The sequence below is a fragment of the Harmonia axyridis genome, chromosome 5 (genome assembly GCF_914767665.1).
Source record: "Harmonia axyridis chromosome 5, icHarAxyr1.1, whole genome shotgun sequence".
Lineage (NCBI taxonomy): Eukaryota > Metazoa > Arthropoda > Insecta > Coleoptera > Coccinellidae > Harmonia > Harmonia axyridis.
Genome location: NC_059505.1, coordinates 27,406,429 through 27,432,252, shown reverse-complemented (window position 1 = coordinate 27,432,252; position 25,824 = coordinate 27,406,429). Strand labels below are relative to the sequence as shown.

General features: G+C 31.2%; 6 protein-coding genes across 13 annotated transcripts in view; 4 read left to right on the top strand and 2 right to left on the bottom strand.

The window, feature by feature from the left end:
• The first annotated feature begins 3,609 nt into the window (after positions 1-3,609).
• LOC123681151 (luciferin sulfotransferase) lies at positions 3,610-8,945 on the top strand. Its single transcript, XM_045619385.1, has 4 exons — positions 3,610-3,859; positions 7,259-7,358; positions 7,603-7,756; positions 8,281-8,945. The coding sequence occupies exons 1-4, from the start codon at positions 3,664-3,666 to the stop codon at positions 8,794-8,796; spliced, it is 966 nt and encodes a 321-aa protein (XP_045475341.1). The 5' UTR covers positions 3,610-3,663; the 3' UTR covers positions 8,797-8,945.
• Positions 8,946-10,287: 1,342 nt separating this feature from the next.
• LOC123681154 (troponin C) lies at positions 10,288-16,886 on the top strand. The gene is made up of 6 exons (XM_045619387.1): positions 10,288-10,483; positions 10,643-10,670; positions 14,616-14,759; positions 16,164-16,283; positions 16,342-16,473; positions 16,732-16,886. Exons 1-6 carry the CDS (start codon positions 10,481-10,483, stop codon positions 16,761-16,763), a joined length of 459 nt encoding a protein of 152 aa, XP_045475343.1. The 5' UTR covers positions 10,288-10,480; the 3' UTR covers positions 16,764-16,886.
• Positions 16,656-21,909, bottom strand: LOC123681149 (NCK-interacting protein with SH3 domain). Its single transcript, XM_045619383.1, has 8 exons — positions 21,699-21,909; positions 20,804-21,487; positions 19,956-20,209; positions 19,250-19,452; positions 18,574-18,677; positions 18,294-18,515; positions 18,064-18,236; positions 16,656-17,988 (listed from the first exon to the last, which is right to left on the bottom strand). Exons 1-8 carry the CDS (start codon positions 21,721-21,723, stop codon positions 17,800-17,802), a joined length of 1,854 nt encoding a protein of 617 aa, XP_045475339.1. The 5' UTR covers positions 21,724-21,909; the 3' UTR covers positions 16,656-17,799.
• Positions 21,910-21,931: 22 nt separating this feature from the next.
• Positions 21,932-23,375, top strand: LOC123681150 (rRNA methyltransferase 3, mitochondrial). The gene is made up of 4 exons (XM_045619384.1): positions 21,932-22,397; positions 22,448-22,695; positions 22,751-22,897; positions 22,956-23,375. Exons 1-4 carry the CDS (start codon positions 22,039-22,041, stop codon positions 23,366-23,368), a joined length of 1,167 nt encoding a protein of 388 aa, XP_045475340.1. The 5' UTR covers positions 21,932-22,038; the 3' UTR covers positions 23,369-23,375.
• Positions 23,376-23,477: 102 nt separating this feature from the next.
• On the bottom strand, positions 23,478-25,070 carry LOC123681152 (protein rogdi). Its single transcript, XM_045619386.1, has 7 exons — positions 24,872-25,070; positions 24,741-24,812; positions 24,549-24,683; positions 24,332-24,495; positions 24,159-24,279; positions 23,885-24,094; positions 23,478-23,832 (listed from the first exon to the last, which is right to left on the bottom strand). The coding sequence occupies exons 1-7, from the start codon at positions 24,905-24,907 to the stop codon at positions 23,761-23,763; spliced, it is 810 nt and encodes a 269-aa protein (XP_045475342.1). The 5' UTR covers positions 24,908-25,070; the 3' UTR covers positions 23,478-23,760.
• Positions 25,071-25,313: 243 nt separating this feature from the next.
• LOC123681147 (transcription factor RFX3) overlaps positions 25,314-25,824 on the top strand; it is a 35,007-nt gene continuing 34,496 nt past the window's right edge. For 2 of the 8 annotated variants that reach the window (XM_045619382.1, XM_045619381.1), the window contains exon 1: positions 25,561-25,822. The gene's annotated coding sequence lies outside the window, so the exon portion shown is untranslated. Of the gene's footprint in view, positions 25,430-25,560; positions 25,823-25,824 lie in introns of those variants that run through there. The other 6 variants (XM_045619380.1, XM_045619373.1, XM_045619374.1 and 3 more) reach the window with 5 other exon arrangements.

The following is a 25,824-nucleotide window of genomic DNA, read 5'->3' as shown; positions in this document are numbered from 1 at the left end:
AAAACTAACAAAAACATCAAAATTAAAAAAAATCGTAAACAGAATTTAATGATTCAATATCAAATGTGGCCTTCTCGCGCCAACATAAGTACATTTAATCGACGCTGCAAATTCTTGTGGAATGGAATCTAATTCAATTCGCAGATTATGAACATTATCTTTTTGCCAGTGAGTGTATAGGAGCTCTTTCTGTAATATCTGGTATAAAAATTTGTTGCTATATCGCATTGATCCATTTGTAATCCAAGAATACGATCCATGAGAAAACAAAATAAATAATACCTTTTTCTCAGCAAAAATCTAGTCATTAAATTGAGACGTACATTTCTGCGCTGATGTTATAAATACATATTCTTGCCGGATACAATTAGAAAATGAAGGGTAGCAACATTTTCGATGAATGCCAAATCTAAGAAAAAAATTATTCAACCACTTGAATCTGATATGGGTAACTTATTTTGCCAAAAAGAAAGATTTTTTTATAGAATTCGATCCTCTGTAATTATCTATACACGATTCCTACTCGTAGAGTTTATTTATATGCATATTTCATTTCACAATAATTAATAACATAAGTCATAAAAATGAAAGCGAGAGTCGATCATCTCTACGAAAACAAAACCAGTTTACGGATATGAAAGTGAATTCCATATTTTGACTCGTTCATGAAACGTCGGCAAGCGCCAGAAGATCTGCTCATTGAACATGAGTATCTCTATTCCATAGCCGATCCTTCTATGGAAATTCTATTTGGAGAAAGAACTCCATATTTTTTTTCGATATGTGGATAAGTGGAGAATAGGAAAATTAAATATATTCATCTTTCGATAATGAAATATAAGGGTAAAAATTTCAGCATTTTATTTTCGAAGAAAACATGAAAATCTCATGTTGTTTCGAAGATTTCCATTAGATATAAAAAAATTCTCGAAAACTTGACGATTAATGATGATAAAATAGAAAATATATTGAGTTATGAATTATCAACAATTTGTTCTGATTTTTGAACAAACATTAGAAAAGAATCGATTCCGATTAGATACCTATCCACACTGTTTTTTTAAGAAAATTTTCCCGAGGGGGCAATTCAAAGTTACGGAGGGGCAAAGCATCCGAACCCTTTGGAAAAATAATAACTTGGGGTAATTGCTTTCTCATTAGGCACTCCGAATTTTGAACATGCAAATTTTCGGTTAACGCCCTAAATTTACTTCCAGAGAGGCACTGGGACGGTATCTGAAAAAAACATTGTGACTTGTGAGTATTGCACCACGGAAATCAGTCATCAAGCATGGCGCCTTTCTACTGAGCCGAAAGCGAAAACAAAGTCATCGAAGTCTAAATTGAAGGAAATGTTAATTTTTTTTTGTTACCGCGGTGTTGTTTGCTCGGTATTCTTGCAAAAAGATGAAACAATAAATTAAGGATATTAACTAGGCGTTATATTGGTGTTTGAGAGAGCTTATTATTTGAAAATGATCAGATTTATGTAATGAAAACTTGTATTTTATAATATGTATATCCAAAAATAAAATTTTGGAATTAGTCAATTGGAATTAAAATTGCAATTAACCCTCATGAAATCAATTCATATAAGTCTTGTAATGTGTAGAATAAAAAATTCCTCGAAAATTAGGAACCGGCAGAAATTCATTAAATCAAATTTTCAAAAATTAATATTTTCAAGAACTATTACAAATTAAACAATTCAAAACGTTTGTTGCTACAATTGTATCCATTTTACTAAAATATCTTTCCTCGTCCTCGTTAAATTTTAGTTTCTGATGATGACAACATCGTTGTCAAAACGCCGTTAAATGCAAGTTATGATTCGGTGGATAAGTTGTATTAACTTCAACTTGAGTGTAATTCAGTGAGACTCGCCTTCTCAATTATGTGGACTTTCTATGTAATAATAAAAGGAAATAATAAATCATTACCTGAAATAAATAAACAAATATGTGTTTATTTGTATTTCGGACTATATACATGAGCACCCGCAGGGGGGGGCCAGGGGGGGCCATGGCCCCCCCTGAGATTTTGAATGCCTCATTTTTCAGCACAACACCCTCAATATTACTTTCTCAATCCAAAGGGCAAGGAAAAAAGGAAAGTAATAGATTCACAACTATTTTCCGGTTTTCAATGGAATTACATACTAGGTATACATATAATCCATAATCGGCAGAGGTATTTTTTGAATTGAAAACTTTCTTAGGCGCGTTGAGCACTTCTTGGGTGGAGAAAATTCATGGAACCGAAAGCACTCCATGCGTGTCAATTTGTTTATAAATTCATCTTATACACTGCGTCCGTAACCGTTAAGTATGGAACAAAATTCATTTTTAGCTAAACAGACCATTTTAAGAAATAATCCTGAAACACGTCGATTTTTTATTTTAGTTTACCGTATTTTAAAATAATAATCTAATATAAAGGGTGAATTACTTTCGAGTAATGACGTCAGCGTCATTTTTCTTTGAAAGGAACACCCCAATTTGTCTCAATTTTCCGATTACTCTGGCTGAGCAGATTCCAAAAATGTATCACATATTGATTCCAATTGGTACAGGGTGGACAAAAATACAATAGTTTTGTGTGTGCTCATAAAGTGACGCGTAACATTCTTTATTAGTTAAATTAACAATATTATCAAAAATACGGCAATTGGTTTGAATTTAACACCCTGTAGTTTGTTACATTTTTAGATTAATAAAAATGTATAAAAATAAGAAATAATTTCTTTCATATTCTGTCTGCTACACCACAAGTACCAAACATGTTTGGAAACAGCTCATTTTTATTAGTCTAAAAATTTAACAAACTTCAGGGTGTTACATTCCAACCAATTAGCGCTAGACAATAAGTATTGTTAATTTAACTAATAAAGAATATTATGCGTTATTTTACGAAACTATTGTATTTTTGTCCACCCTGTACCAATTCTAGTGATCTTTTGAAATTCAGAGTAGACGCTGGTGATAAATATAAATACAGAAATAGAAAGAAACGGAATACTGATGTCGCCTACGACAATCATGGACGCCTTATCGTTTTTCAATAATTTTCATTTTGCCCCCCTGAGAAAAATTTCTGCGGGCGCCCATGACTATATATATTCTAAAACTCATTCTGTGTCCTATAAAAGGTTGGAAGTGAACATAGCCTGATGAAATTGTTGCTGCCCTGAAACACAAAGTGTGGACATTTTAGGAGGAATGTAATAGGTATTATCGAAAGTTTTCCTCGTTTTCAAAATTGAAAATATTGAACAAAAAGATATCATTTCTGATTATTTTGATCTGTACTTGACGGAATTTCAACTTCAATTGTTTGTAAATAAGATGACTTTATTTTCGCGCGAATTCAATCACAATTGTTGTGTAAAGACATTTCACTTTTGATCAATCGAATATTAGCATTCTCAATAATCTTGGAATACTGCGTGTACAAGAAGAACTCGGTGATGAAATTGTCAAAACATATTAAAACATCTGGAAATCCGAATAACTTTCTTAGCGGGAACTTACCGGAATTATAGCAGCTCTTGAGAGTGGTTTTGTTGCGTAAACGAGACCAAGAGAAATTCTTCTTATCTCAACTGAATTTCACCGGAATAAGGAGATTCAGTATACTGCGGATCAGTGTTAAGAACGGTCAACGATGAGTTTCACGGTTAAACCTATCGAGGGCGATTATGCCGAAAAGCTGGACAAGGCTTTCGGCGTGAAAAACGCGGTATTCGAGTACAATCCCGGAAAATGCCTGATGCCCATCTATTTTTCGGAGATAGCGCAACAAGTGTTAGACGCCCCTATCAGAGAAGATGACGTGTGGCTGGTCAGTTTTCCTAGAACAGGTGAGTAGTCTCGTTTCAACCCTCAAAACGGTGCATGAAATCCATAAATTCAAACGCAAATCTAAAGATCGATAGAAGGCTACTACCTACTTCGGATTCGAACTTGTGGCCGAGAGACTACTGGAATAACGCCTAGCCAAAAGTCAAAAATAATTATTTCTATGTTGTGATACAGTTCATAGTACGTGTTTGCACAGGGTTTCCTAAATTCGATGCTAAATGAGAGCATCGAGAACTATAAGAGAAAAAAATCTTCAAAAAAGGACTTCCGATTAATTGTTTTTCAAACAGCGATGAGTATCATATAAACCCTAAAAATTATTGGAAAAAACGTTGTAGAATTTTTCGATGTAGCGAAAATTTGAAACTGTATTTTTTCAGAAACGCTCCTGTAACACGAGAACGAATCAAAATATTCATGATCTGGTACTGGTACTGTCATCTAATTATTTCGAAAAAAGAGATCGGGATCCATTTTTTTTTAATAATCTTAGTATCGACTTCAATTTTATTAGATACATATATTGTTGAACTTATTTCTAATGACAAGTGAGTTTGTCTGTTTTTTATAGTATCATATATGTTTTAGTTATCATAAGCAGATGAATATGTTCCTATTTACATAGATATACAGAGTGTTCGCCAGAACGTTGAACATACAAAAATGGGAGTATTAGATGGGATCGTCTGCTTAAATGTAAGGATTTGACCTAATACCCAAGAATTTTCATCTAATTTTTTAAATTTTTTGGAGTTTCTTCATTTTCATACATTTAAACCCTTTCTACTTTTTTTTTGACAGATCTAAAAAAATTTTTTCATTAAACTCTTAATGGTTGGTATGTCTTTGTCGATATTTGTTGCAAGGTATTATTATAAAAAGTTATGGATCCACAAACATAAAAAAGAGTTACCATACGTTGTATTTAAAAAAAAATCTTGAAGCCTAGGTCAAATCTTTGGGGACGAGTAGGTAGCAGACGACTTCACCTAACTTCCATTTTCGTATGTTCAACGTTCCGCCGAACACCCTGTATACAATTAGGGTAGGCGGGTATATACGATTTATTGTCGCTCGACTAAATAATCGCAATCGCCAAGAAAGCAATTTGAAAATGTTTCATGCGCGTACGCGCCTAGCCTTATACGCAACTGGTAATTGATGGTTCATGAAAAATGTGAAGAAATTGATATGGTAAAGGGTGAAGACTCGAGAGCATATTATATTAATTTGTTTTAGTAATATTTTTGATGACATCGTATACATGACACTGACCTTAGTATTTGACATTTGATATGTATATAAATTCGATTTTTGTTGAGCTACTAATTGATTCATGGAGTTTTGTTCTGCGTATATTTCAGTTGATAATGAACATTTTTTTTGAAAAATTTGGTGTGGATGAAGGGGCTGAGGTTACAGAAGATGACAGAATTAACGCAGGTGCAGCATATGTAATTGGAGGTCGGATTATTGTTTTGTAAATGAGAACATTATTCTTTTGAATCAAAAGATATTTTCTGCATAATAATGAAAAAAGAATTTTCATCGCTGCATTACCCCAATCAAGTAGGTACGTTTTTGTTGTGGGAATCGAAGTTTAATCTATAATCTAGTTTCTAGTTCTATACCTAGCAATTTTATAGTGTTTTTGTAGGGATTTGATGCCCGTTTATCATTTATTTATCAGTTAACCTTCTGCTAAGCACAATTTGCTTTGTTTTAGCGTAATTTTCCATTTTTTATTATAATCTGCGAGATTATTAGTTTTATTTTATGTTCAGCCCTATTCTGTAATTTCAAATCGAATAGAGATGGTATGGATCGAATAGAAATGCACTGGAATCATTTCGAATTTGTATTCTGTAATTTCAAATCGAATAGAGATGGTATGGATCGAATAGAAATGCGCTGGAATCATTTCGAATTTGTATTCTGTAAGTAGAATTACTAAAAATATCAATTACGAATTACATTTTGCGATAGACGAAACATTGGATACAGAATATCAAAGTTGGACACGATATAAGTGAAACATTCCGATTTCTCAGATTACGATACGATTCGATCATTTCTATTCGAGGTACAGAATAGGAATAGGAATTATATTTTGCTTTTTTCTACCGTTGACAATGCGGAATGGCAGTAAAAAGCGGAATCATCCAATTGTAATTCTGATGATAAGGGCATTATTTTCATAGGGAAATATGGGAAAACTACGAAACTTTCATTTAAGCTAAAATATTTATAGCAATATATGTTTGAAATTTTATAATTTTGTATAGTATATTTTGCTAGATACTATTTTTTCAAAATGTTATTCCTTAATTTTTGGCCTTGAAAATCCATGTATCATAATCTCGAGCTAGGTGAATCAATGTGGTCTAACACCTAATGTTTATACCGAATTTCATGTTAATGCTCCTAAAGTTTTCGAGAAAAGATCTGGAAGGCTCGAACGGACGGAACTTTTTATTCAATTATTTTGGATTCTACATATTCAAAAACTGAAAATTTCATGCAGGGTTAATTTTTTTCCTCGAACGATTCCAAAGGTTCATTATTAGAAATTTACCCAAAACATTAAAAATTTCGTATGTTCTGAGTCCACCAATGTAGTGGAAGAATTGTAATTACTTCTGGGATAAAAAACTTGTTTATCTCCGATTTCAAAATTTATTTTCGTAAAATGCCTATTAGACCATCTAAAACAGCTTTGGCTTTCGGTATGTCGGTCTGTTTGTCGGCACATCCTTGTCACTACCTCAACTTCTACAATTTTTATCTGATTTTGTTGAAAATTGGTATATGGATATTCAGTTTGAGCCGTCATCAAAACTAAGCTCTTTTAGATGAAGAATGGCAGTAGAGCACGTGCAATCGTGAAATTCCTGGTATTTCCACATCTCAAATTCTGTGACTTCGAATTCGATGAAAATTGGAAAGGATGTAGTAGATAACTGAAGTTTGAATGTATTCTATTGCCCAAAATATTTGTTTCTAGTTTGAAAAAATGAAAAACGAACAAAAGGACAAACTTTTAGGTCATCTCAGATTACAGAATTAAGGCTCGCGAAATTAATTTCAACCATTATGAATAATCTTAATTTTCTATCAGTATGCGTTTTCGCAAATAATTATTTCAATATCCTCAATTTTTTTTCCAATTTTGATGAAATTTGATGTGACTATCTGGTTATTTTTCTTTGAATTTTTGTTTATTTTTCATTTGAATTAAAAAAATTCATTCTGAAATAATATCGAGAAAAAGTTATTCATCTTATCACCTCACGAAACATACTTGCAAATATCGTGTTCCTAAACTAAAAAAAAGCACAATCAAAAAATACAAATCACTAACATTAAAAGTTGTTATTCATGTTTTCAAACATTTTCAGGATCTACTTGGTGCCAAGAAATGATATGGGCCATTGGAAATGACTTCGATTTCGATACAGCCAAAAATACTGTTCAACAAATAAGAGCGCCACTTATAGAGTGAGTATATTAAACAATTTTTTGGTTGGAAAAACCGCTACAAATTTTATTCATTTGAACATCTAGTTATAAAATAAAACACAAAGATTTATGCATAGTCAGTTTCTGGATGGGTTACCGTCGTAAGGTTTGTTGAAAAATAAAATCAGACTTGTAATTTTCAAATAGAGGAATAGATTCTATTTTTTTAAACCTACATTTTTTTTTATGGTTTTCGAAATATTCATCATTTTCTCAATTGCAGATTGTCCACTGCCCTGGCAGAATACTATGATACCCTAGGAGCAATGATTGGGAACTCAGTAGAGTATGTTGCAAACCAACCATCACCAAGATACATCAAAAGTCATTTGCCTTTACCATTATTACCAACACAGCTGGACAAAATTAAACCAAAGGTGATTTTTCATGTAATATTTATCAATAAAGAAAGTTAAAATTAAGTGCAAACGAGAAAAAGAACGACATTTTTCGTGAAAATAATTATCATATCAGATTGGCCTTAAGGCTACATCATACCTTTGAGGTTAATAGTTTTTAAGCTCCAAATCGGAAATAATCTGATATTTCATTTCTTTGACGAGTCTTTCTCGAGCTAATAGTTATGAGGTGCGCCCTCTCCCAGGGGTTTGGTGTTTCGTCCCGAGATCGCTGGTGGACAAGATCTATAGACTTAGAATTAGCAATCTATAGACTGCTGGTGGACTCATCAGTTAGGCAATCCAGCGATCTTTGCCTAAAACACACCCTCCCACACAATCGTGGAGAGGTGACTCTGTTGCAACGCGATGAACCCTATAAATCCACCGGGGCCAAAGTAGATGTGGCGCGAAAACCATAACGCCATCTTTGTGCAGACAGAGTCACTGCAGTATAAACTGAACTTATATTCGAGAATAACTTGACGAACTCTTTGTTTCAGATAATCTATACAGCTAGAAACCCAAAGGATCTCTGTGTATCCTATTTTCACCATTGCAAAATGTTCCATAACCTCAACACCACATTCGAGGAATTCTGTGACTTGTTCCTCAATGACCACACTCCATTAGGATCAATCTGGAGCCATTATCTACCATTCTGGAATAAGAGACATGAAACTAACATACACTTCCTGAAATACGAAGATATGAAAAGAGATTTTAGAGGAACCGTACGCAAACTGGCAGATTTCATGGAAAAGACCATAACGGAAGAACAAATAGACAGTCTGCAAGATTTTCTCAGTGTTGATAAGATGAGAGAAAATAAAGGATGCAATTTGCAAGTTCTAATCGACACAAAACGTGGAAAAGACTACTACAAAAAATCTGGCCAACATTTTATCAGGAAAGGTGAGGTTGGCGACCATAAAAATCACATGACTCCTGAGTTGATCAAGAAGTTCGATGATTGGATAGCTGTTAACACTAAGGGAACTGGATTAAGTTTCGAATAATTTTTTAACTTGTTTGTTTGACATTTGTATTTGTTTTTATTATCAATGTAAGGTATTTTAAGATTTTTTAAGTTTGAGAATATACACATATTTATCGAGTACATTATAGATATATTCAATATATCAATTTGTTTCTGTTTTTGATGTTATACATGTGCTTTCATTTCACTTCATTCCTTCTTCATCTTTTAATTCATAATAAGTCTTGAGCAGGAGCTATGAGAAGTTCTAGATACACTAATCGACAAAAATTATTTCAACAAAACGATTTCCTTCTATTATTATCTAATAGCATTCCGAATATTCAACCTAGGTTTTAATAAAATTGCCGAATTCTTTATATCTCACATTTATTCTTACTACTTATTTGTTCAATATCGAAGAAAATTTAGTTGTTTCGTTCAAATATTAGTGATTCTTTCCACACATCTGGTTTTCCAGTCTAGCCATAAAAACGTTAACTTTCTGCACTTCGCAATTTGAAATTTTTGGATTTGCAAAATATAAAATTTCAAAATTCTCGCAAAGACGAAAAACGAAAATTTTTCTATAAAATGAACCAATAATCATTTTACTTTCCTTTGAAATCGTCACGGCAGTAAAAAATCGGACCCTTTTACGGTTTATGAGTTTATTATCGCTTTCAATATGAGTATTTTATTACACAACGAGCACGTCTATATCCAGGTTTATTATTTTGCTTTATCTATCCGCTTTTTCGGCGTCGCTCCTTATTTGCCATCTGTGAATTTTGCATTCATCATCGGTATACACTTACTCGTTGTTTTCTGTTTTTTGTATCATTCTCGTCATAAAATTTCAATATTGTAGTTATCAACGAACTGAACTAAGTATCAGTTTTGAATTGATTATATCAAAACGGTGTTCCTAAATTGGAGGTAGGCACAAATTAAAATGACAGATTTCTGGTATCATTTTAAGGAAAAAGTCCTATAATTGCTAATTTTACCCCAAAAAATTGAAGTTAATTCATTTAAAAAGTTCAATACTTCGAAACTTTCCCCCAGAATATTAGTTATCTTGGATACCTCAAAAAATATCATATTACTTTTTGACAAATTTTCTCGTGCAATAAACATAGGTATATGTCGAATACCACTGGAGATAAAATTTAAAGAAATATCAATTTATCTCTTTGGTATTACATATGAAAAATTATTATATTGTTGGACATATAATAAACCAAAATATAAACAGACTGAAACATAATACTCCAGTACCTACCTATAATGATTTTTTTCTGTGTATAGTGCCAAAACGGTCTATTGCACAAGGAGACCAACCGTATTATAGATTTATAAATAAACCTTAAAATTATCAAGTAAATAGGAGAATTTTGTGAAACGGGTTAAACACTCGTTTCGTACCATCTCTCATCCGTGGATCTAAAAATACAGCGAAATCTCTTGAATTTGCTGCTGTTTTCCATGCCGTCGATTTTCATTGGTGGAAAAACGGTAAACACAAGAATAACGGCGGATGTCGGTCTGGTGAGATTCGAAAATGTGCCTCCTCATGCGTGGGTGGAGACAAAATTGTAGAAATCCACTATAATTCGAATTGGTTCATATTGAGGGAGAACAGACTGGAACCTTTCAGTTCGTCTGCCAACCGCTTGATTTGAACGTAATTTTTCTATACGTGAAGAGTCAACAATAACACCATGGTACGTCCATAGATATTAATGATCATAAACAATGACTTAGAGAATTCAATCGTAATTACTTTCCAATTCTTGTTTGAAAATTGAAATAAAACAATAAGACAAAATATAGATTTGACAATGAGAGAATGTAGAAGTAATAAGTGTTGACTTTTTTTTCAGGAAGAACTCCCTCCAGAACAAATTGCTGGTAAGTTGATAAAACTTATAAAAATATAATCAATATTATAATTTAATTATTTCATAATGGAAAGTATCTGAACGTATGAGAAATTGCTTTCTCACTTTAATTTTGAACATGCGAATTTTTACTTGTGAAGTAGAACGTCTTAACTTAATTGAATCTAATTGCCCTCAATTTTCCTATTACCCCAGTAAATTTGTTATATTTTTTCCTTAAATGAAGAATATATTTTATGATATTTAAAATAAAATTTTTAATGAAATCCTTTATACCGAGTGGTTATAAAGTCTGGAAAAAGTGTATTTATTTCGCGCACAGGTGGAAAATCGGAATTCTGATACTGGGGTTTTTAGTGATTTCGCCCGAGGAATCGAATGGGCCCATCAGATTTTGGACCCAAAAGGGTCTTATACGATATATGAGGCCTAACTTTGAAATTTCAAATGCAAACCCATTTTTTATTGGAGATTAGAATTCAGCGGGAAATTTTACACCCGAATTGGTTGAAACCAAAATTTGTTCGTCCTTTTGTGGGCCCTATGCACCTTTTTGTTGAAAAATCCGGGGGCGTTCATTCAGATTAGGATGCAAACATTCATATTCTGATACTGAGGTCCTTAGTAATTTTTCTCGTTGAATCGATTGAGCCCATCAGATTTTGGGTGCAAAAGGGCCTTATACGAAATAAGAGGCCCAACTTTGAAATTTCGAAGTTTCAACGTATAAGGCCCTTTTGGAACCAAAATCTGATGAGCCTATTCGATTCCTCGGTTGAAATTACTGAAGACCCCAGTATCAGAATTCCGATTTTCCACATGTACGCGAAATAAACTCACCGTTTCCAGACTTTTGAACCACCTAATCGAATATAGAAACTAATTTTATCTATATGATCGAAACTTGCACGATAAATTTAAATTATCTCCAATTTATTTAGTTAAAAATTATATTATCCATGAACACTACTTTATTATTAGTGTGTGAGAAAAAATGTCATAACTCCGAAACTGTCAGGAATAAAAATGCGTTTTACCTACCAGAAGCAATGGGTGAAAATAATTTCATTCCATGGTTCCTATAAAAGAATTCAACGGGGTTCATTAATACCTAAACATGAAGAACCAAATCGAACTTTAAATATTGACTACTTATTTATTGTTGCACTCAGTTTTTCGACAAAAACAATTCCACTCCAATATTTCTAAATAAAAATCATTTTATAATTTAGAATTGCCTGTTTAAATTGTGAAACAAACCTTTCATGCCATTTTTTGCATGACACGACGTTTTTATGCAAAAAAAATTAAACATCTTCAATACATTATCAATTAAACTATCAAATTATAATTCATTGAAGAAATGAAAAAGACGCTTTAAGATCATTTTTTTACATAAAAACCGCGCCCCATACGAAAAAAGGCATTAGATATTTTTGTCACAAATTGAGAGAAGAATTTGAAAATAATTTTTGGCTTGAAATATCTCATTTGTGATCCACTTTTTTTCAAAAAAAGAGATCACAAAAATGAAGACCATAAATTGCATTTCAATTAATAAATGCGCAATAACTGTCTTTTGAAACCAACCAAATTTCATTCGAATATGTCGATCGGTTTCAGAGTATTATACATAGTTAATATAGAGATAGTTTTTAGGAAAAATTAGAACACCTCATATCTCGGAATACGAAAAATATGCGAATAAAAATTATACATTCATTATTTTTTCATGCAAAAACACCTCCTCAAGTTTGTCGCACTTACTCGCTAACACCCTATATAATTATGTGCTCTTCGTCATCGAGAAGGTTAGCATTTTGCGAGATTAGTATCTGGAAGGGTGATCGCTCTCTTAGATACATGTAAATAGCTCTCTTAGAAAATAACATTACTTGAAAAAGCGCGCAAAAGGTCTTGACTTTACGCCAGTAATTTCCTCGAAAATAATATATGTATACATATTTTTGTTACCATCCGCGAGATGTTTGTTTACAGATTGGACCTCTCACCTTGGCATAATACGGAAAATTTCAATAACACCTACGATTCATATACCTAAATATCATGTTACTGGATTCCTATATTCAGAATCGCTTGGCAGACCTTCCTGCATTCGGCAATCGGCACAATCTGTACATGTTAAAAACTACACGTATCGAAATTAACTGTCGAAATAGAATTTCAAATGAATGCATAAGGCGTGTGTTGTTTTAAATTAAACATAATTTCTTAAGAGAACGCACGGTGTCCCCTATTGAATAGGTATCTATTTCGGTACTCGAGAAGACGAAGTTGGAGCGCTGTTGCACCACACTTTTATTTACTCCCGCGCTTGGAAATATGTACAGGCTGTGACTGAAAAAAGTCAGACATGCGAATTGTTATTTGAAGAAAAAATTGTTTTTCTAGGAATGGAATATTTTTGATTGAATAAATAATTGAACATTTATGATTACAACGAAACATTGCAAATGAAATATTCAATATTTGTAGGTATAGGTACCTATTCTTCAATTTCGAATTTTTTCGAAATTTGAGAACCTTTTTCCAATCAAGCTTCTTGAATAAGTATTCCAAAGAACTGTGTGATATACATAACTAACGTGAATGACAGATTTATAGGTTGGACAACGACCAGTGGCGATTCCAGCTTTCAAAAAACAGGTGTGGCTAATAGGAGGCCGGATTTTATTTGGGGGGGCCAAAGTTTATCAAAAAACAGTTCTGCTAATCTTGTAATTATTTTGGTCCAAGTATTTCAAATTTTAGGGGTGGCCAGCAGAATTTCAAGGGGGCCCGGGCCTCACCTGACTCCCCCTTAGCGTCGCCACTGACGACGAGTGAAACGAATCAAATCACTATAGTGTTGAAAGAAAACAACACAATATAGTTCAATATTATTCTCTCCAAATTGTATAAAAAAAAATAAATTAAACTGGGACAGCCGAGGGGGACTGTGACGTAATCTCCGAATTATAAAAGTAATTTTTCATATTCAACTTAGATACTTATTATGAGTTAATAAGATTAAGGAAAAACACTGCAAATTTTACTCAAAATTATTATTTCCTTCTTCACTGAAAATATTCCAAATTCAAAGATTTTTCAATAAAAAGAAAATTATGAAATGAAAAAAAGTATTTATAACTTCTTCGGAGTTGATCCTGTGCTCGCGAGATTATTAGGACTTGTAATCGTCTGTGATGGGAAAACTGGTTGTGATGTTGATAAATCTGTAAATCATTCAAAGGGAAGTATTGAAAATTGCATAACTCTTAAACTAAAGATAGAAACCATCCGGTGAAAAATATTTCATTCAGTACAACGATAGCATTAGGTACAAGTTTGAAATTTCATTATATCGAATAGCCAATATATATCGGTTAATATGGTTTTTTTCAAAATTCGAGTCCTAAATTTATTCCTTGAAAATTCATGGATGTCGTGTGCTTGGTGGATCAATGCACTAATGCAGTGCAGTATGATTTTTTATTTAAATTTCATTCGAATAACTCTCATTGTCATTGAGAAAAATTCTGGACATTTCACTTTTGGATGCTTTACATTCCGAAACGTAAACTGTGAAACTTTCAGGGGGGTTAAATTTTTCTTCCAAAGGTTTGAAAAAAATAAATCAGAATAAACTTTCGAAATATATATATATGTCATATAAATAATAAAATTATGTATAACATATAATAATTTACATATGTACCATTATTCAAATGAGAATAAAATAAATTAAAAATAAATAATATACAAAAAATAAAATTTTCAGACAATTCAATCGGGAAATATCACAATTTTTCTTATATTTTTAAACTCCATTTTGAGATTTAAAATTATAGGGAATAAAAATTAGTATAAAAGTTCATATTGATTTATCAGTAATAGCAATCGTGTTTTTTACTGTCGAATTATTCCTTTTATTTAATCAAATAAAATTTTACAGTCCTCCGTAAAGCTTTCGAAGCTTTCGATAACCAAAAATCTGGCAGCATTTCCTGTGATATGGTTGCTGACATTCTGCGCCTCATGGGTCAACCCTTTGACAAGAAAATTCTAGAAGAGCTCATTGAAGAAGTAGATGCTGATAGTAAGTAAAAGTTTTCCAGTAAATAAAAACAAAAATCAAAAAAGATTAGTTTTTAATTAATATCTCTTATAATATGCAATAAATGCTTTTTTCGGGAACCGTCCGGGAAGTGCTCACTTCCTGGAAGCTTTTTCTCTGAGAAAGTAGCATTTCCCGGCCTAGTCCGGAAAGTACGTACTTCCCGGACTAGGCCGGAAAAGAATCATAGAATCCATAGCAACCGATATAACGGCTGACAGTCCATATGAAATTAGTTGTCAAAAATTTGCATGTTTTTTTATCGCAATCGCAATAAAATATGGAAAGCAGCAGCGATAGTGTTATTTTAAATGGTTGCCGAAAAAATATTGTACGCAACACGCCCGAAAATGGTTTTTTTGGACTCACAGACTTCCAGGACTCGCTTACGCTCGTCCTGGAATTTTGTCTATTCGTCCAAAAAAACCCTATTTTCCGGACTTGTTACGTAAATTACTATTTTAACAAAATTTTGAAAACACTTTCATTACAGATGATTACCTATGTCATGTTCAGAAATTAAATGAATTCAGAAGTTTCAATTATTGTAGAAATATAGCAATAGTAAATTTTCAAACGAATTTATAGCATGTTTATCTATTTACCTAATGGAATCTATTTGTTATTTTAATTTCTAGAAGTGCCAAATGTTCTTAAGTACTCTGTGTCGTAGTAAATATTAAATGAAATGCCAAGAGTTTTTCAATGAATGAATGTTTATCGTATGAATCAAGTCTAACTGAATTTTTGGGCAACAGTCCAATAGATTTTATGGTTGGATTACAGCGTTGATGAAGTCGAGACGAAATTCAATTTTCACTACTTGCAGTTATACATTTCAAAAATGTGACATACATATATCTTTCTCGATTCATTCAAATCAATGATAAGAAATGTTGTAATGTTGCCAAAATTTGTAGGATGAATTCAGAGATCACAACACCGATAAAAGAAACAGTCATAATAGAAGGTTCGATCTGTCCAGTAAAAAAAAAGTTTTTTATTTATTTTTTTCCTTTCTGGAGGTGTTCTGCCATATTCGATTCATGAGTAACCAGAAACCCAGATTAAAAAGATCTTAGGTACTATTCTTGCCTAATTCATTATTTATTAATTTTCCTTCGGCACTCTCATATCAAATTTAAGTCGGACTTGTACCTATGCGAGTTCAGTGCTTCAATTCTTCAATAGCATCACCATGTTAGTCATAATGGATTGCTATATCGCATTGCTGATAGTTTCTTTCTTTCGTTTTGCCTAATGAAAAAAGAAGTTTAATACTGATAAAATAAAGTTTTGTAAACCACACTTTCATTGTAATCATAATTTCGATTTATAAACATACATTTTTGACTTCTTTATTAATGAAAAACTGAATTTCTCTAGAGTCTGGAAGGTTGGAATTTGAAGAATTCGTCACTTTAGCAGCCAAATTCATCGTGGAAGAAGATGATGAAGCAATGCAAAAGGAACTTAAGGAAGCATTCAGGCTCTATGATAAAGAAGGTAAGATAAATCGGGAATCTGCAGCTGAAATTTGAGACTAATTATTTCATTATATTAGGAAATGGATACATCCCGACTACTTGTTTGAAAGAAATTTTGAGAGAACTTGATGATCAGCTTACAGACAGAGAATTACAGCTGATGATTGAAGAAATTGACACTGATGGATCAGGTACCGTTGATTTTGATGGTAAGTGTTTTCTATTATTAATTCACGGCAGCACAAATACTGTCTAATAATTTAATAGGCAGTATTTTACGTTTTCATCAATTTGTGTGTCATATTATTTTATAATAAGAACACACAGCATTTAATTTGAATTTGAAAATATACACAAAATGAGGAAAACACAAAAATAATAGACAAACAGCTTAAACAGTAGAATTATATTTGAATAGTTAATAACAATATTGATTCCACAATATTAAATACTGAATTTTTTTGCAGAATTCATGGAAATGATGACGGGAGAAGTCTAAGCTGCTATTTTTTACGTATATTTCAGTACCTTGAATCTTGTTAAGTTTCAAACAGCCAAATTATATTTATGTATGTTAAATATTTATATCCTATTTATTTATGAAAATAAAGAATAGAATTTATTTATATAATTGTCATTTCTACATGAATAAAAATATTTTAAGACTGTAATGGTAAAGAACTTTTCATTCTTGTTTCAATTTTTTTTTATCCCTGTGAGATTGCTCTTAAATAATAATAATTAAGAACTTCAAAGGTACTTTTGAATAAATTATCAGTAGGTACTATCGATTAATAATATTTGTACTCCATTGTCATAAGAAGGTTTACAACTGAATCAATATAGAGATCAGATATTTCACTCAGATTACTTTATACATAGTTTCAAATTTGTGCATTTTTATGAGGAAAAATATCATCATTTTTCATTGAAATATTGATGACAAAAATTACTGATGACTATCCAAGATTGTGAAGAGTAATTACCAAAAGCACAGATAAGAGACTATGTAAGTTTCCCATAAATATTAGTAAAATGAAAAGCAGAAATTTAAAGCCTTATTGAATAAAATCATAATATGCAAACATAAAATACCCCAAATATAATTTCTCACACATATAACACACATTTGAATAGTTCAACATCTATATAATGTTTATGGTTATTTCCACAATGATTCATTTCATTGAATATATAATAGATATATCATTTTTTATTTTAGCCTATAAAAAAGTAATGATCATTCATAACAAAAAAAAATGAATAATATCAAATTGAAAGTTGAAGAGAATGAATTAGATAATTATTAAATAATATGCCTATGAAAACTAAGTAAAATAAAAAAAGCTGGCATTATAATCACAATATATATTTCTTTCGATGTATAAACTGAAAGATATAAACTGAAGAGAATCTTCATAAATATTTATAAATAAAAATGTATCAAAATAGAATCTATAAAATCACAAAGTATGCTTAAAGCTAAAGCAGCTGAGGCTAGTTGTTGACTTAATTTCACATTAAAAGTTTGGAATTTATTTGAAGTATTGAGGATATTCATTGGAGATTTCTCTAACTAATTTTTGATCTTTGGCACTAACTTTACTTTCTTCACAAAATATTCTTGTGAAACACTTTGAAATATCATCAATCCTGTGTCTATGTTCATCATAATTTGTATTTTTCATAATTAACCTGCATAATTGTAAATACTGCGTTCTTCGCTGAAAATTTAAAATAAATCAAATTTTACCCACTAACTCTCCTAATAAATTAGTTCTAAAGGATTGGATACTTACAACATCTTCAGGAGATAAATCAGAGATATTTCTGACAACAATATCAATGAGAACTTTTATATCATTTGTATAAAACAAATTTGCAGTATCTTGACCATTGAATAGATCAATGAATAATTTCAGTAGTGAATGTGGTGGAGCAGGAGTGTGGTCAAATATTCTGATTGGATCCTCTAAAAAAAGAGTTCAAAATAAACATGAACCTAATTCAGCAGTTCAAGAGTAATCACCTTCTCTGTTAAGTAGCAATAGTGATTTCTCTGTAAAAAATTTGGCTATTTTCCTCTCAGATAGAGCAAGCATCACTGGATTATCTTGATAGTCTTGAAATTGCAGATTGAAGGATATGACGAAATTCAAAAATAAATCTGGTATTTGATCATCCACATCTGTGTCTGGAGGATTTTCGATATTATCTAGTATGAAATTAAGAAACTGAACTCCAAGCAGATCTGAAGAAAGAAAGAATAAGACACCAATCATTTTAAATTTTCAATGGAGATAACTTACCTAGATTTGTCACCGGCATTGGAAGACCCATAGAAAAAATCATAGTGAGGAGGAGACATGAATAATTTAATTTCGGAATATTCCTTGAATTGACCACCATATCTCTGAGAAATTACGTTGAATAATTAAATTCATGATTTACATACTTGATACATACTTCACGTATGAAACCATGACAAAGCAACACTTTTTCAATTTCTTAAATTGTTTTTTCTTCTTATTTGAAACACCTTTGGACTTTAAAAAAAAAATCTACCTAGCTCCTTTTGAATTTGTCAAGTTATCAATTTGGTGAATTAAGGATCTAAAAACCAAGCTCAAATATAAAAGTCCTTTCATCTATCGTCCAATTATTTTTCAGTCTATTAATGAGCTAAAGGTGTTTGAACCTGGTTTTAATGTTTGGTATTTCTCATTCTGACTCTTTCAGATCTCTGTGAGACCTCTCAGAATAAGCTTGAAGCTGCTAGAATAATCAATCCAAGCTTTTTAAAAACAATTTTTTCAGTTCATTTCATTAGATTTGAAATTGAAAAATTTAGGAATCTACATTTATTTTAGAAACAACATATGTATGTAGGTTAGTTTTCTTTCAACTGTATGTTGATCTTCCTAATCATTTAATTTCTGAAAAAAATGTTGCTCTTATATCTTATTAACAATGAACAATTTTTACCTTGCAAGTTCCCCTGGTAAAACCGAGTTCAACATGATATCTACCACCGTTTTGTCAAGACTACATAGTACACCGAATGCTTGTAGAAGAAGCTGCCTTATGGACCATCTAATTTCCATTTGGTAATACTGAATTAGCGTTGTGATGCAGTGATAGTGATCATATGAAATAACATGTCTAGAAATACTGGCATCGGCATTAGACTACAATAAAAAAATAAAAGTGATTTTACTTTCAATCAATATTCTATATCACTTTGAAAAGATCATGAATAATTATTCGCTATTATTTTGTTAAATGGTCTCTAATTTATTAGTTTTGAGTCAAGAGTAGTCTGAAGCTATTGGGGCAACTAATTGATGAAGAGTGAATTCAAACTTGATTCTGTTTGTCCAACACCATAACTCTAAAAAAAAAAAACCCAAAGACCTAATAGCAATACAATTGATGTCTTTGATATGAAGACCAAAAAAACAGTTGAACAGAACTCCCAAGTTCTTGATTTCACACCCTTTCAAAAGTTTTACCATCCATTTTATAATCTAATTCAATTGGAGGCAGTTTTCTAGAATAAGTCATGACTTTATATTTGTCTTCTCTTTTGAAAAGAATACTAATTGAATAATTGTTAATATTCATGTAATTCAAATAGTGAATTTTTGAAAATTTCCTTATAGTACTCTGTAAATGGTAAAAGTAATCTCACCAGAATGGAAATAAGTTCTTTAATATATTCAGTAATTGTAGCTTCATCTTCATGTAACATCCAACTCCTTTGTTGAGAATCTTCTTTACAAGAAGTCAGTTCATTGAAAATTAATCTCAATCTACTTGCATCATGTGTTTGTTCAATTTGAAAATCATCTACCACCAAAGGTGTTTCGATGTGAGATTGAATAGTACTGAGATATGGAAATACAGATGCAGGTAATAATTCATGTAATCCTTGAATAACTGTACCTACAACATGATAAAGTAACTCAACTCACTTACTCACTAGAAGTTATTAGTAAAGTTTATCTTGGAGAGGAAGAAAAGTAGGTTCTTAAGAACACCACCACGTGGTTGCTTGGTTTGAAAAAAAATTAGGGATATATCTTTTTACAAATCACCAATTTTTATAGGGTTTTCACATAATTTCCTTAAACTTAAAATCCTTAAAATCTACGTGGAAGAAAGTGAATATTTGTGATTGAAAAAAAAAATTTTGGTAACTTTTCGTTTTCCGCAAAAAAATTGTTGATATGTACTTTGTACAAAACACTAATGTATTATTGAAATACTTGTGAAAAAAACTACTAAAAATAATTGCAAAAAAGGTAAAATTATAATTTCGTTGAAGTCATTGTACAGTGCTGTCCTCTTCCTCTACTTATTTGCTTCGAAAAAAGGAAGAAGATGAAGTGAATGTACAACTTCGTACACCATACAAAGTTTGGTCATGGCAGGAGTGCTAAAGGGGAAATGAATGGGTACCAAATTTGACTGATACGCTACAAACAACGTGGTGGTAATCTCTCTTAAGTATTTATCAAATATTAATAAATAATTTACCTAATGCAATCTTTGACATTTCATGGGATAATTCAGTATTGATTCTTACACTTTCTACTAAGTCATATACACTTTGATGTGTTATGGCAGGAGAAATGCTATAACAATTATTTGTTAAAGATTTTCTTCGTTGTATAGATAAGCTATCTGATTTAGATTCTTGCAAATTTTCTAATGACTTTCTCATGCTGTCTCGACTGGACATTCTTTTTATAACAGGTTTGGTATCCTCATTAATATTTTTTTCCAAACTGCAGTTAGATTCCACGTTTATTTCAAGCTGACCATCAGAATTTTGAAAGATCAATGGTGGCATATCTCCCTGTGACCCAACAGTGCTCCTTTGTATTTCAGGAAGCTGCTCTATTTGTTTCTGTATTTCTTTTAATTTTTTTATTGTTTTTTTTTTATCAGTTGTTGTACTCAGCATACATTCATCACTTCTAGACAGTGAATCCAAACAGCTTTCAACAAAATGCAGGTAAAATGAAGGGTTTACTGTTATTGTTTCCACATAATTAGAGGGAATATAACCTGTTTCTCCTTTGCCATTTATTACTTCCCACCAATTTTTTTTCCTCATATTAACCTGATTCAGAATGAAGTATTCATTATTTCTGAAACTAAGTGTTCTGGGATACGTAGCTTTGAAATCATACAAACTATGGAGCATATCCAAATTGCCTGAAGGAAAAATAAATTGAAACAATGACAACAAAATAGAGTTTTTCTAATAGCGTATTCGACTAGCTGCACCAGTTCGAATTAATTTGAGCTGATTATGTCATTAAGCTCTACAAAAATTCGAATTAATTCGCACTGGTGCAGCCAGTCGAATACGCTTTAAGTTTCGTTAGAGCTCATATTTTTAATTGAAGTCTTTTTCATTTATTACCTTCTAAGATAATATTTTCAGACATTCTTGGTATTTGCGGTATTAGATTTTATTGATAGGAAGTTTTTCTATAGGTTTAAAACATATATACCGAATATTTTCGAATCGTAGATACGGGCTACAGTCACCTAAAACTAATGGATATGAATAATAAATAATAATTGATGTTTGGTTGTTATCGTCTCTAGACTCTCTTGTCAAAATAAATCCGTCTGTCAGTCAATTATTTTGACAGCCATCAAAACTGTCAAAACATTAAAAACCGAACACATGAGTGTAATAGGTTATAATTTTGAAATTTTATTCCCATTTACAACTATTAATTTATTTGAAAAAAAAAATGTTTATCATTAAACAGCTCGTTAATGGTAGAATTATACAAATCACAAATTTACAACAATTACGATATATTCCAAGATGGTCAAGTCGTACACCTAAAAAGGTATACATGCCTGAAGAAATAAATGAAATTGAGAAGGAATCAAAGACTTATGATGAAAGAATAATTCCAGATGACAAACTAGATTCTATTCCAAATTTAAGCCTTGAAACTAGAAATTCCAAACCTAAAAAAAAACTTCCAACTCTTCGAAAATTGAAAAATAAAGAGGAAAAACAGAATGACATGTTAGAAACTATAATAGATTCTGATGGTAATCTGGTATACACTAAAATGAATAATAACGACTCCAGAGTTGCGTAAGTAAAGGAAAAATTTGTATTCTCTAATTATCGTTGAGAAATTTCAGGAGAATTCTATCGAATTTGAAGTCGCCTAAATCTCTTAAAAAGAAAGAATCGTTTCTAATAGAAGGAAAAAGACTAATTAATGAAGCTCTGAAATCTGGTTGTAAATTAGAATATATTCTGTTCAGTAGAAAAAATGAGCTTGAAGAAATAAAAACTGATTTGCCTAAATTAGGGGCAAAAATCTACAAAATGCCATATAGGGAAATGGAGTTATGGTCAGATTTGACAACAAATCCTGGAATTATGGGTAGCTATCACACATTCTATTATGTTAATTCAGATAATACTAATTGTGTTTTTAGGGGTGTTTAAAATACCTGAATTGAAAGAAACCAAGTATTCATTACCTGTGAACATTATATGTGATAATATTCGAGATCCTGGAAATCTAGGTTCAATTTTAAGAACTTGTGCTGCAGCAGGATGTAAAACTATCATCTGTACTAAAGGTGAATTGAATTTTTCCCCACTTTCTTTTGAATATTATAATTATATTTTTAATTTTAGGATGCTGCGATATTTGGAATGGCAAAGTATTGAGAGGGGCAATGGGAGCTCATTTCAAAATTCAAATTGAAAAATTAGAATGGAAGCAAATTGAAAAACGTATCAGCTCAACATCTTGGTTCATAGCAGATAACAATTTAGTTAAGACTTTCAAGAATACATCCATGATAATAGATTTAATTAATACGATACCAATAGAATCATATCATCTTTTAAAGTATAAAGGTTCACATGAAATCTCTTTAATAATTGGAGGAGAAACTGAGGGCATAAGCGAAGAAGCATATAAGATAGTGCATTCTAAAGGTGGATTAAGAATAAATATACCTTTGAACAACAAAGTTGAAAGTTTAAATAGTGGTACAGCTTTAGGTATTCTATTATTTGAAATCAAAAGACAAATAGATACTTGATTTTGAATATGTGTTTTTATAGTGAATTATAAGGAGTCAACTACACAACCCTGTTTTGAGTTAATGATAACTACTTTTAATACTGATAACTGAAATTAAAACAATGGTGTTCTAAAATATTTTATGTTTTGATTATTAATTCTAATTGAAAAAATTCAACTTCAACAACACAAAATATTTATAACATACGAGAAAACTTTCTAATCTCTAATAAATAGATACAATAAATGTCATAATTACATACATTCAAGTATGAAAATAAATATAATACTTTATATCCTATCACTTATTGAAGCCAACTCCTCGATAAGACTTTGAGAACATTGAATATTAAGTAGTGTGAATACTTATAAGATTCTTAAATTGACATCACTGTGCTCACTATTGACTATTTAAATTCCTGGACCTGGACTTGGTGGCCTTGAACCAACAGTAAAATCTTTATATTGGGAAAAAACACAGATCTAGAACAAATTAATCATTTTAGTAATGGAAAAAATAATAGAAGAGTTATACCTTATCCTTCAACTGTTGACAGAGTTGCAATCCAACTGTAAACAATACAAGAACTTCATTCAACCAAGGTACAGGGTATTCAGCATGACTTGAATCATAACTTATATTTCCATGTATATTAGTTAGTTGATAAGTAGCAAATATTAATTTATGACTTTGAATATAAAAAGATATTGCAGTATCCTCTGGAATATTTGGAGACAAAGCTTTCTACAAAAATAAAAATCAATGAATTCTAAATGCTTGTGGAAAACTAATTAATTAATATTCTAACCATATTCCTGCTATTCATTAGTTCATCAATAGCTTTTTTTTTTGGAACAATTAAACTAGTACGGCCTCTTTGTAAGCTACCCAATATATTTCCTAGAATATGTAAAACTTCATCAGATGATCTGAAATTAAAGTGATATATCATTGATATTTTGTTGAGGTGATGTTTCTAACTTGAATTTATAATTCTTCCCAACATCATCAATATGATATATAGCTTGTTGTAAATGATTTGCAGCATCTTGAACTTGTTGTAATTTCCAGGGGTGATCATTATGTATTGCTGTGTGAACCATCACTGGATTATTAGTTTGTTTAGTAACTTTGAAGTTAATGTCCTAAAAAATTATCAAATGAGTTATTTTTCATCAAAATGCCTACTAGTACCTACAGCGTGTGTAATACTGTCTCCAGTGAGTGTGACCAGACATTTTAACTGATCAGAGGGAACGGATAAAACAAATTTCTCTTGCTTACTTGAATTATCATGACCATATAATTGCACAGGAAAACGCCTAGCACATTCCTTGAAAAATCAATGCTCATGTACTTCAGGAATCACTAACATTTTATTTCTACTCACAACTAATATCTGATGTACTTGATCCAATCCTTTGTGTATTTCCTGATTTAAAACCCATTCAAATTCATGTTGCTGTAATTTATTAGGGTGTATAATTAGAATTTTAGTATTAAATGCAAATTTTTACTTACTAAATTTAATGCTTCAGCTCTTTCACAATCTACCATATTTATTAATGTGAGGAAGCACTATTCGAGACTATTTACTTTTCAGGATACTAAGTTTTATGTTAAACAATAATTAATGATTTGAATTTGTATGAAGGACAAGTATTTAAAATGGAAATTAGGAATTAGGTCAAAATATTTTTATTTTAAGCAACTCTATATTGTTCTATGCTTGATCACAGTTTCGTTCATACTTCTTACAAATATACCGTGAAAGATACTTTAGGCGGCAAATTTAAATTAATAAAATTTTTTTATTATTATAAAGCAAGAATGTTATTCAAAATCAACTGTACGAATTAGTATAGGTGATATATATTTAGCAGATAATCTCAAATCAGTTAGGAATTCAATGGAAGGATATTTCATACCTATCAAATAAAAGATCAAATTACATAGAATTGTAGTAATTTGTGTTTTTTAAATATTTTTGCATTCACTCCTGTCAAAGATTGTTTTAATTATTATGGCTTCAAAAAAGGCTAAATTCGTCATTTAAATATTCAGTTTAACTATCTCAAGGTAAGTACTTATATGAGTTCTGAGTTAAGTGATACATAATTGAATTTTCTTATTTTGTATGCACAATATTCATTTTTCCCGCAATATTCAAGTGCGAAAGTTACAGTTTTCCTTATTACCGACATCTGTAATAAAGTAAGGTGTTTTATCGCATTCACAAGGGATAATCAATAATTTGTTACTCGTTCTTTATTTACTGAATTTATTTTATGCAATTACTTCACATGAAAATTACTTAGAATGGAATTAGAATACAAGGAAAATTCTATTGAGAATTCCATCTATTCAATGCTTCCAATTCCAGATTATTAAGTAGCTGTCAAAAAGTAGGAAAATCACTTCGTATCCTTGGTGACTACCTTAGCAACCAATACAACAACATAGCAACATTAGGT

What these genes read in the sequence shown, in the direction of transcription:
- LOC123681151 (XM_045619385.1), top strand. Translation starts at nt 3,664, where the DNA reads ATGAGTTTCACGGTTAAACCTATCGAGGGCGATTATGCCGAAAAGCTG. An exon ending in ATAAGAGCGCCACTTATAGA is followed by an intron (nt 7,359 to 7,602) that starts GTGAGTATATTA and finishes TCTCAATTGCAG; the next exon opens with ATTGTCCACTGCCCTGGCAG. An exon ending in TGGACAAAATTAAACCAAAG is followed by an intron (nt 7,757 to 8,280) that starts GTGATTTTTCAT and finishes TCTTTGTTTCAG; the next exon opens with ATAATCTATACAGCTAGAAA.
- LOC123681154 (XM_045619387.1), top strand. An exon ending in CCCTCCAGAACAAATTGCTG is followed by an intron (nt 10,671 to 14,615) that starts GTAAGTTGATAA and finishes AAAATTTTACAG; the next exon opens with TCCTCCGTAAAGCTTTCGAA. An exon ending in TGAAGAAGTAGATGCTGATA is followed by an intron (nt 14,760 to 16,163) that starts GTAAGTAAAAGT and finishes GAATTTCTCTAG; the next exon opens with AGTCTGGAAGGTTGGAATTT.
- LOC123681149 (XM_045619383.1), bottom strand. Translation starts at nt 21,723, where the DNA reads ATGTCTGAAAATATTATCTTAGAAG. An exon ending in TTACCAGGGGAACTTGCAAG is followed by an intron (nt 18,678 to 19,249) that starts GTAAAAATTGTT and finishes GTAATTTCTCAG; the next exon opens with AGATATGGTGGTCAATTCAA. An exon ending in ATTTATCTCCTGAAGATGTT is followed by an intron (nt 17,989 to 18,063) that starts GTAAGTATCCAA and finishes TTAAATTTTCAG; the next exon opens with CGAAGAACGCAGTATTTACA.
- LOC123681150 (XM_045619384.1), top strand. Translation starts at nt 22,039, where the DNA reads ATGTTTATCATTAAACAGCTCGTTAATGGTAGAATTATACAAATCACA. An exon ending in AACAAATCCTGGAATTATGG is followed by an intron (nt 22,696 to 22,750) that starts GTAGCTATCACA and finishes TTGTGTTTTTAG; the next exon opens with GGGTGTTTAAAATACCTGAA. An exon ending in AACTATCATCTGTACTAAAG is followed by an intron (nt 22,898 to 22,955) that starts GTGAATTGAATT and finishes TTTTAATTTTAG; the next exon opens with GATGCTGCGATATTTGGAAT.
- LOC123681152 (XM_045619386.1), bottom strand. Translation starts at nt 24,907, where the DNA reads ATGGTAGATTGTGAAAGAGCTGAAGCATTAAATTTA. An exon ending in GGGAAGAATTATAAATTCAA is followed by an intron (nt 24,280 to 24,331) that starts GTTAGAAACATC and finishes CTTTAATTTCAG; the next exon opens with ATCATCTGATGAAGTTTTAC. An exon ending in GTCAACAGTTGAAGGATAAG is followed by an intron (nt 23,833 to 23,884) that starts GTATAACTCTTC and finishes AATTTGTTCTAG; the next exon opens with ATCTGTGTTTTTTCCCAATA.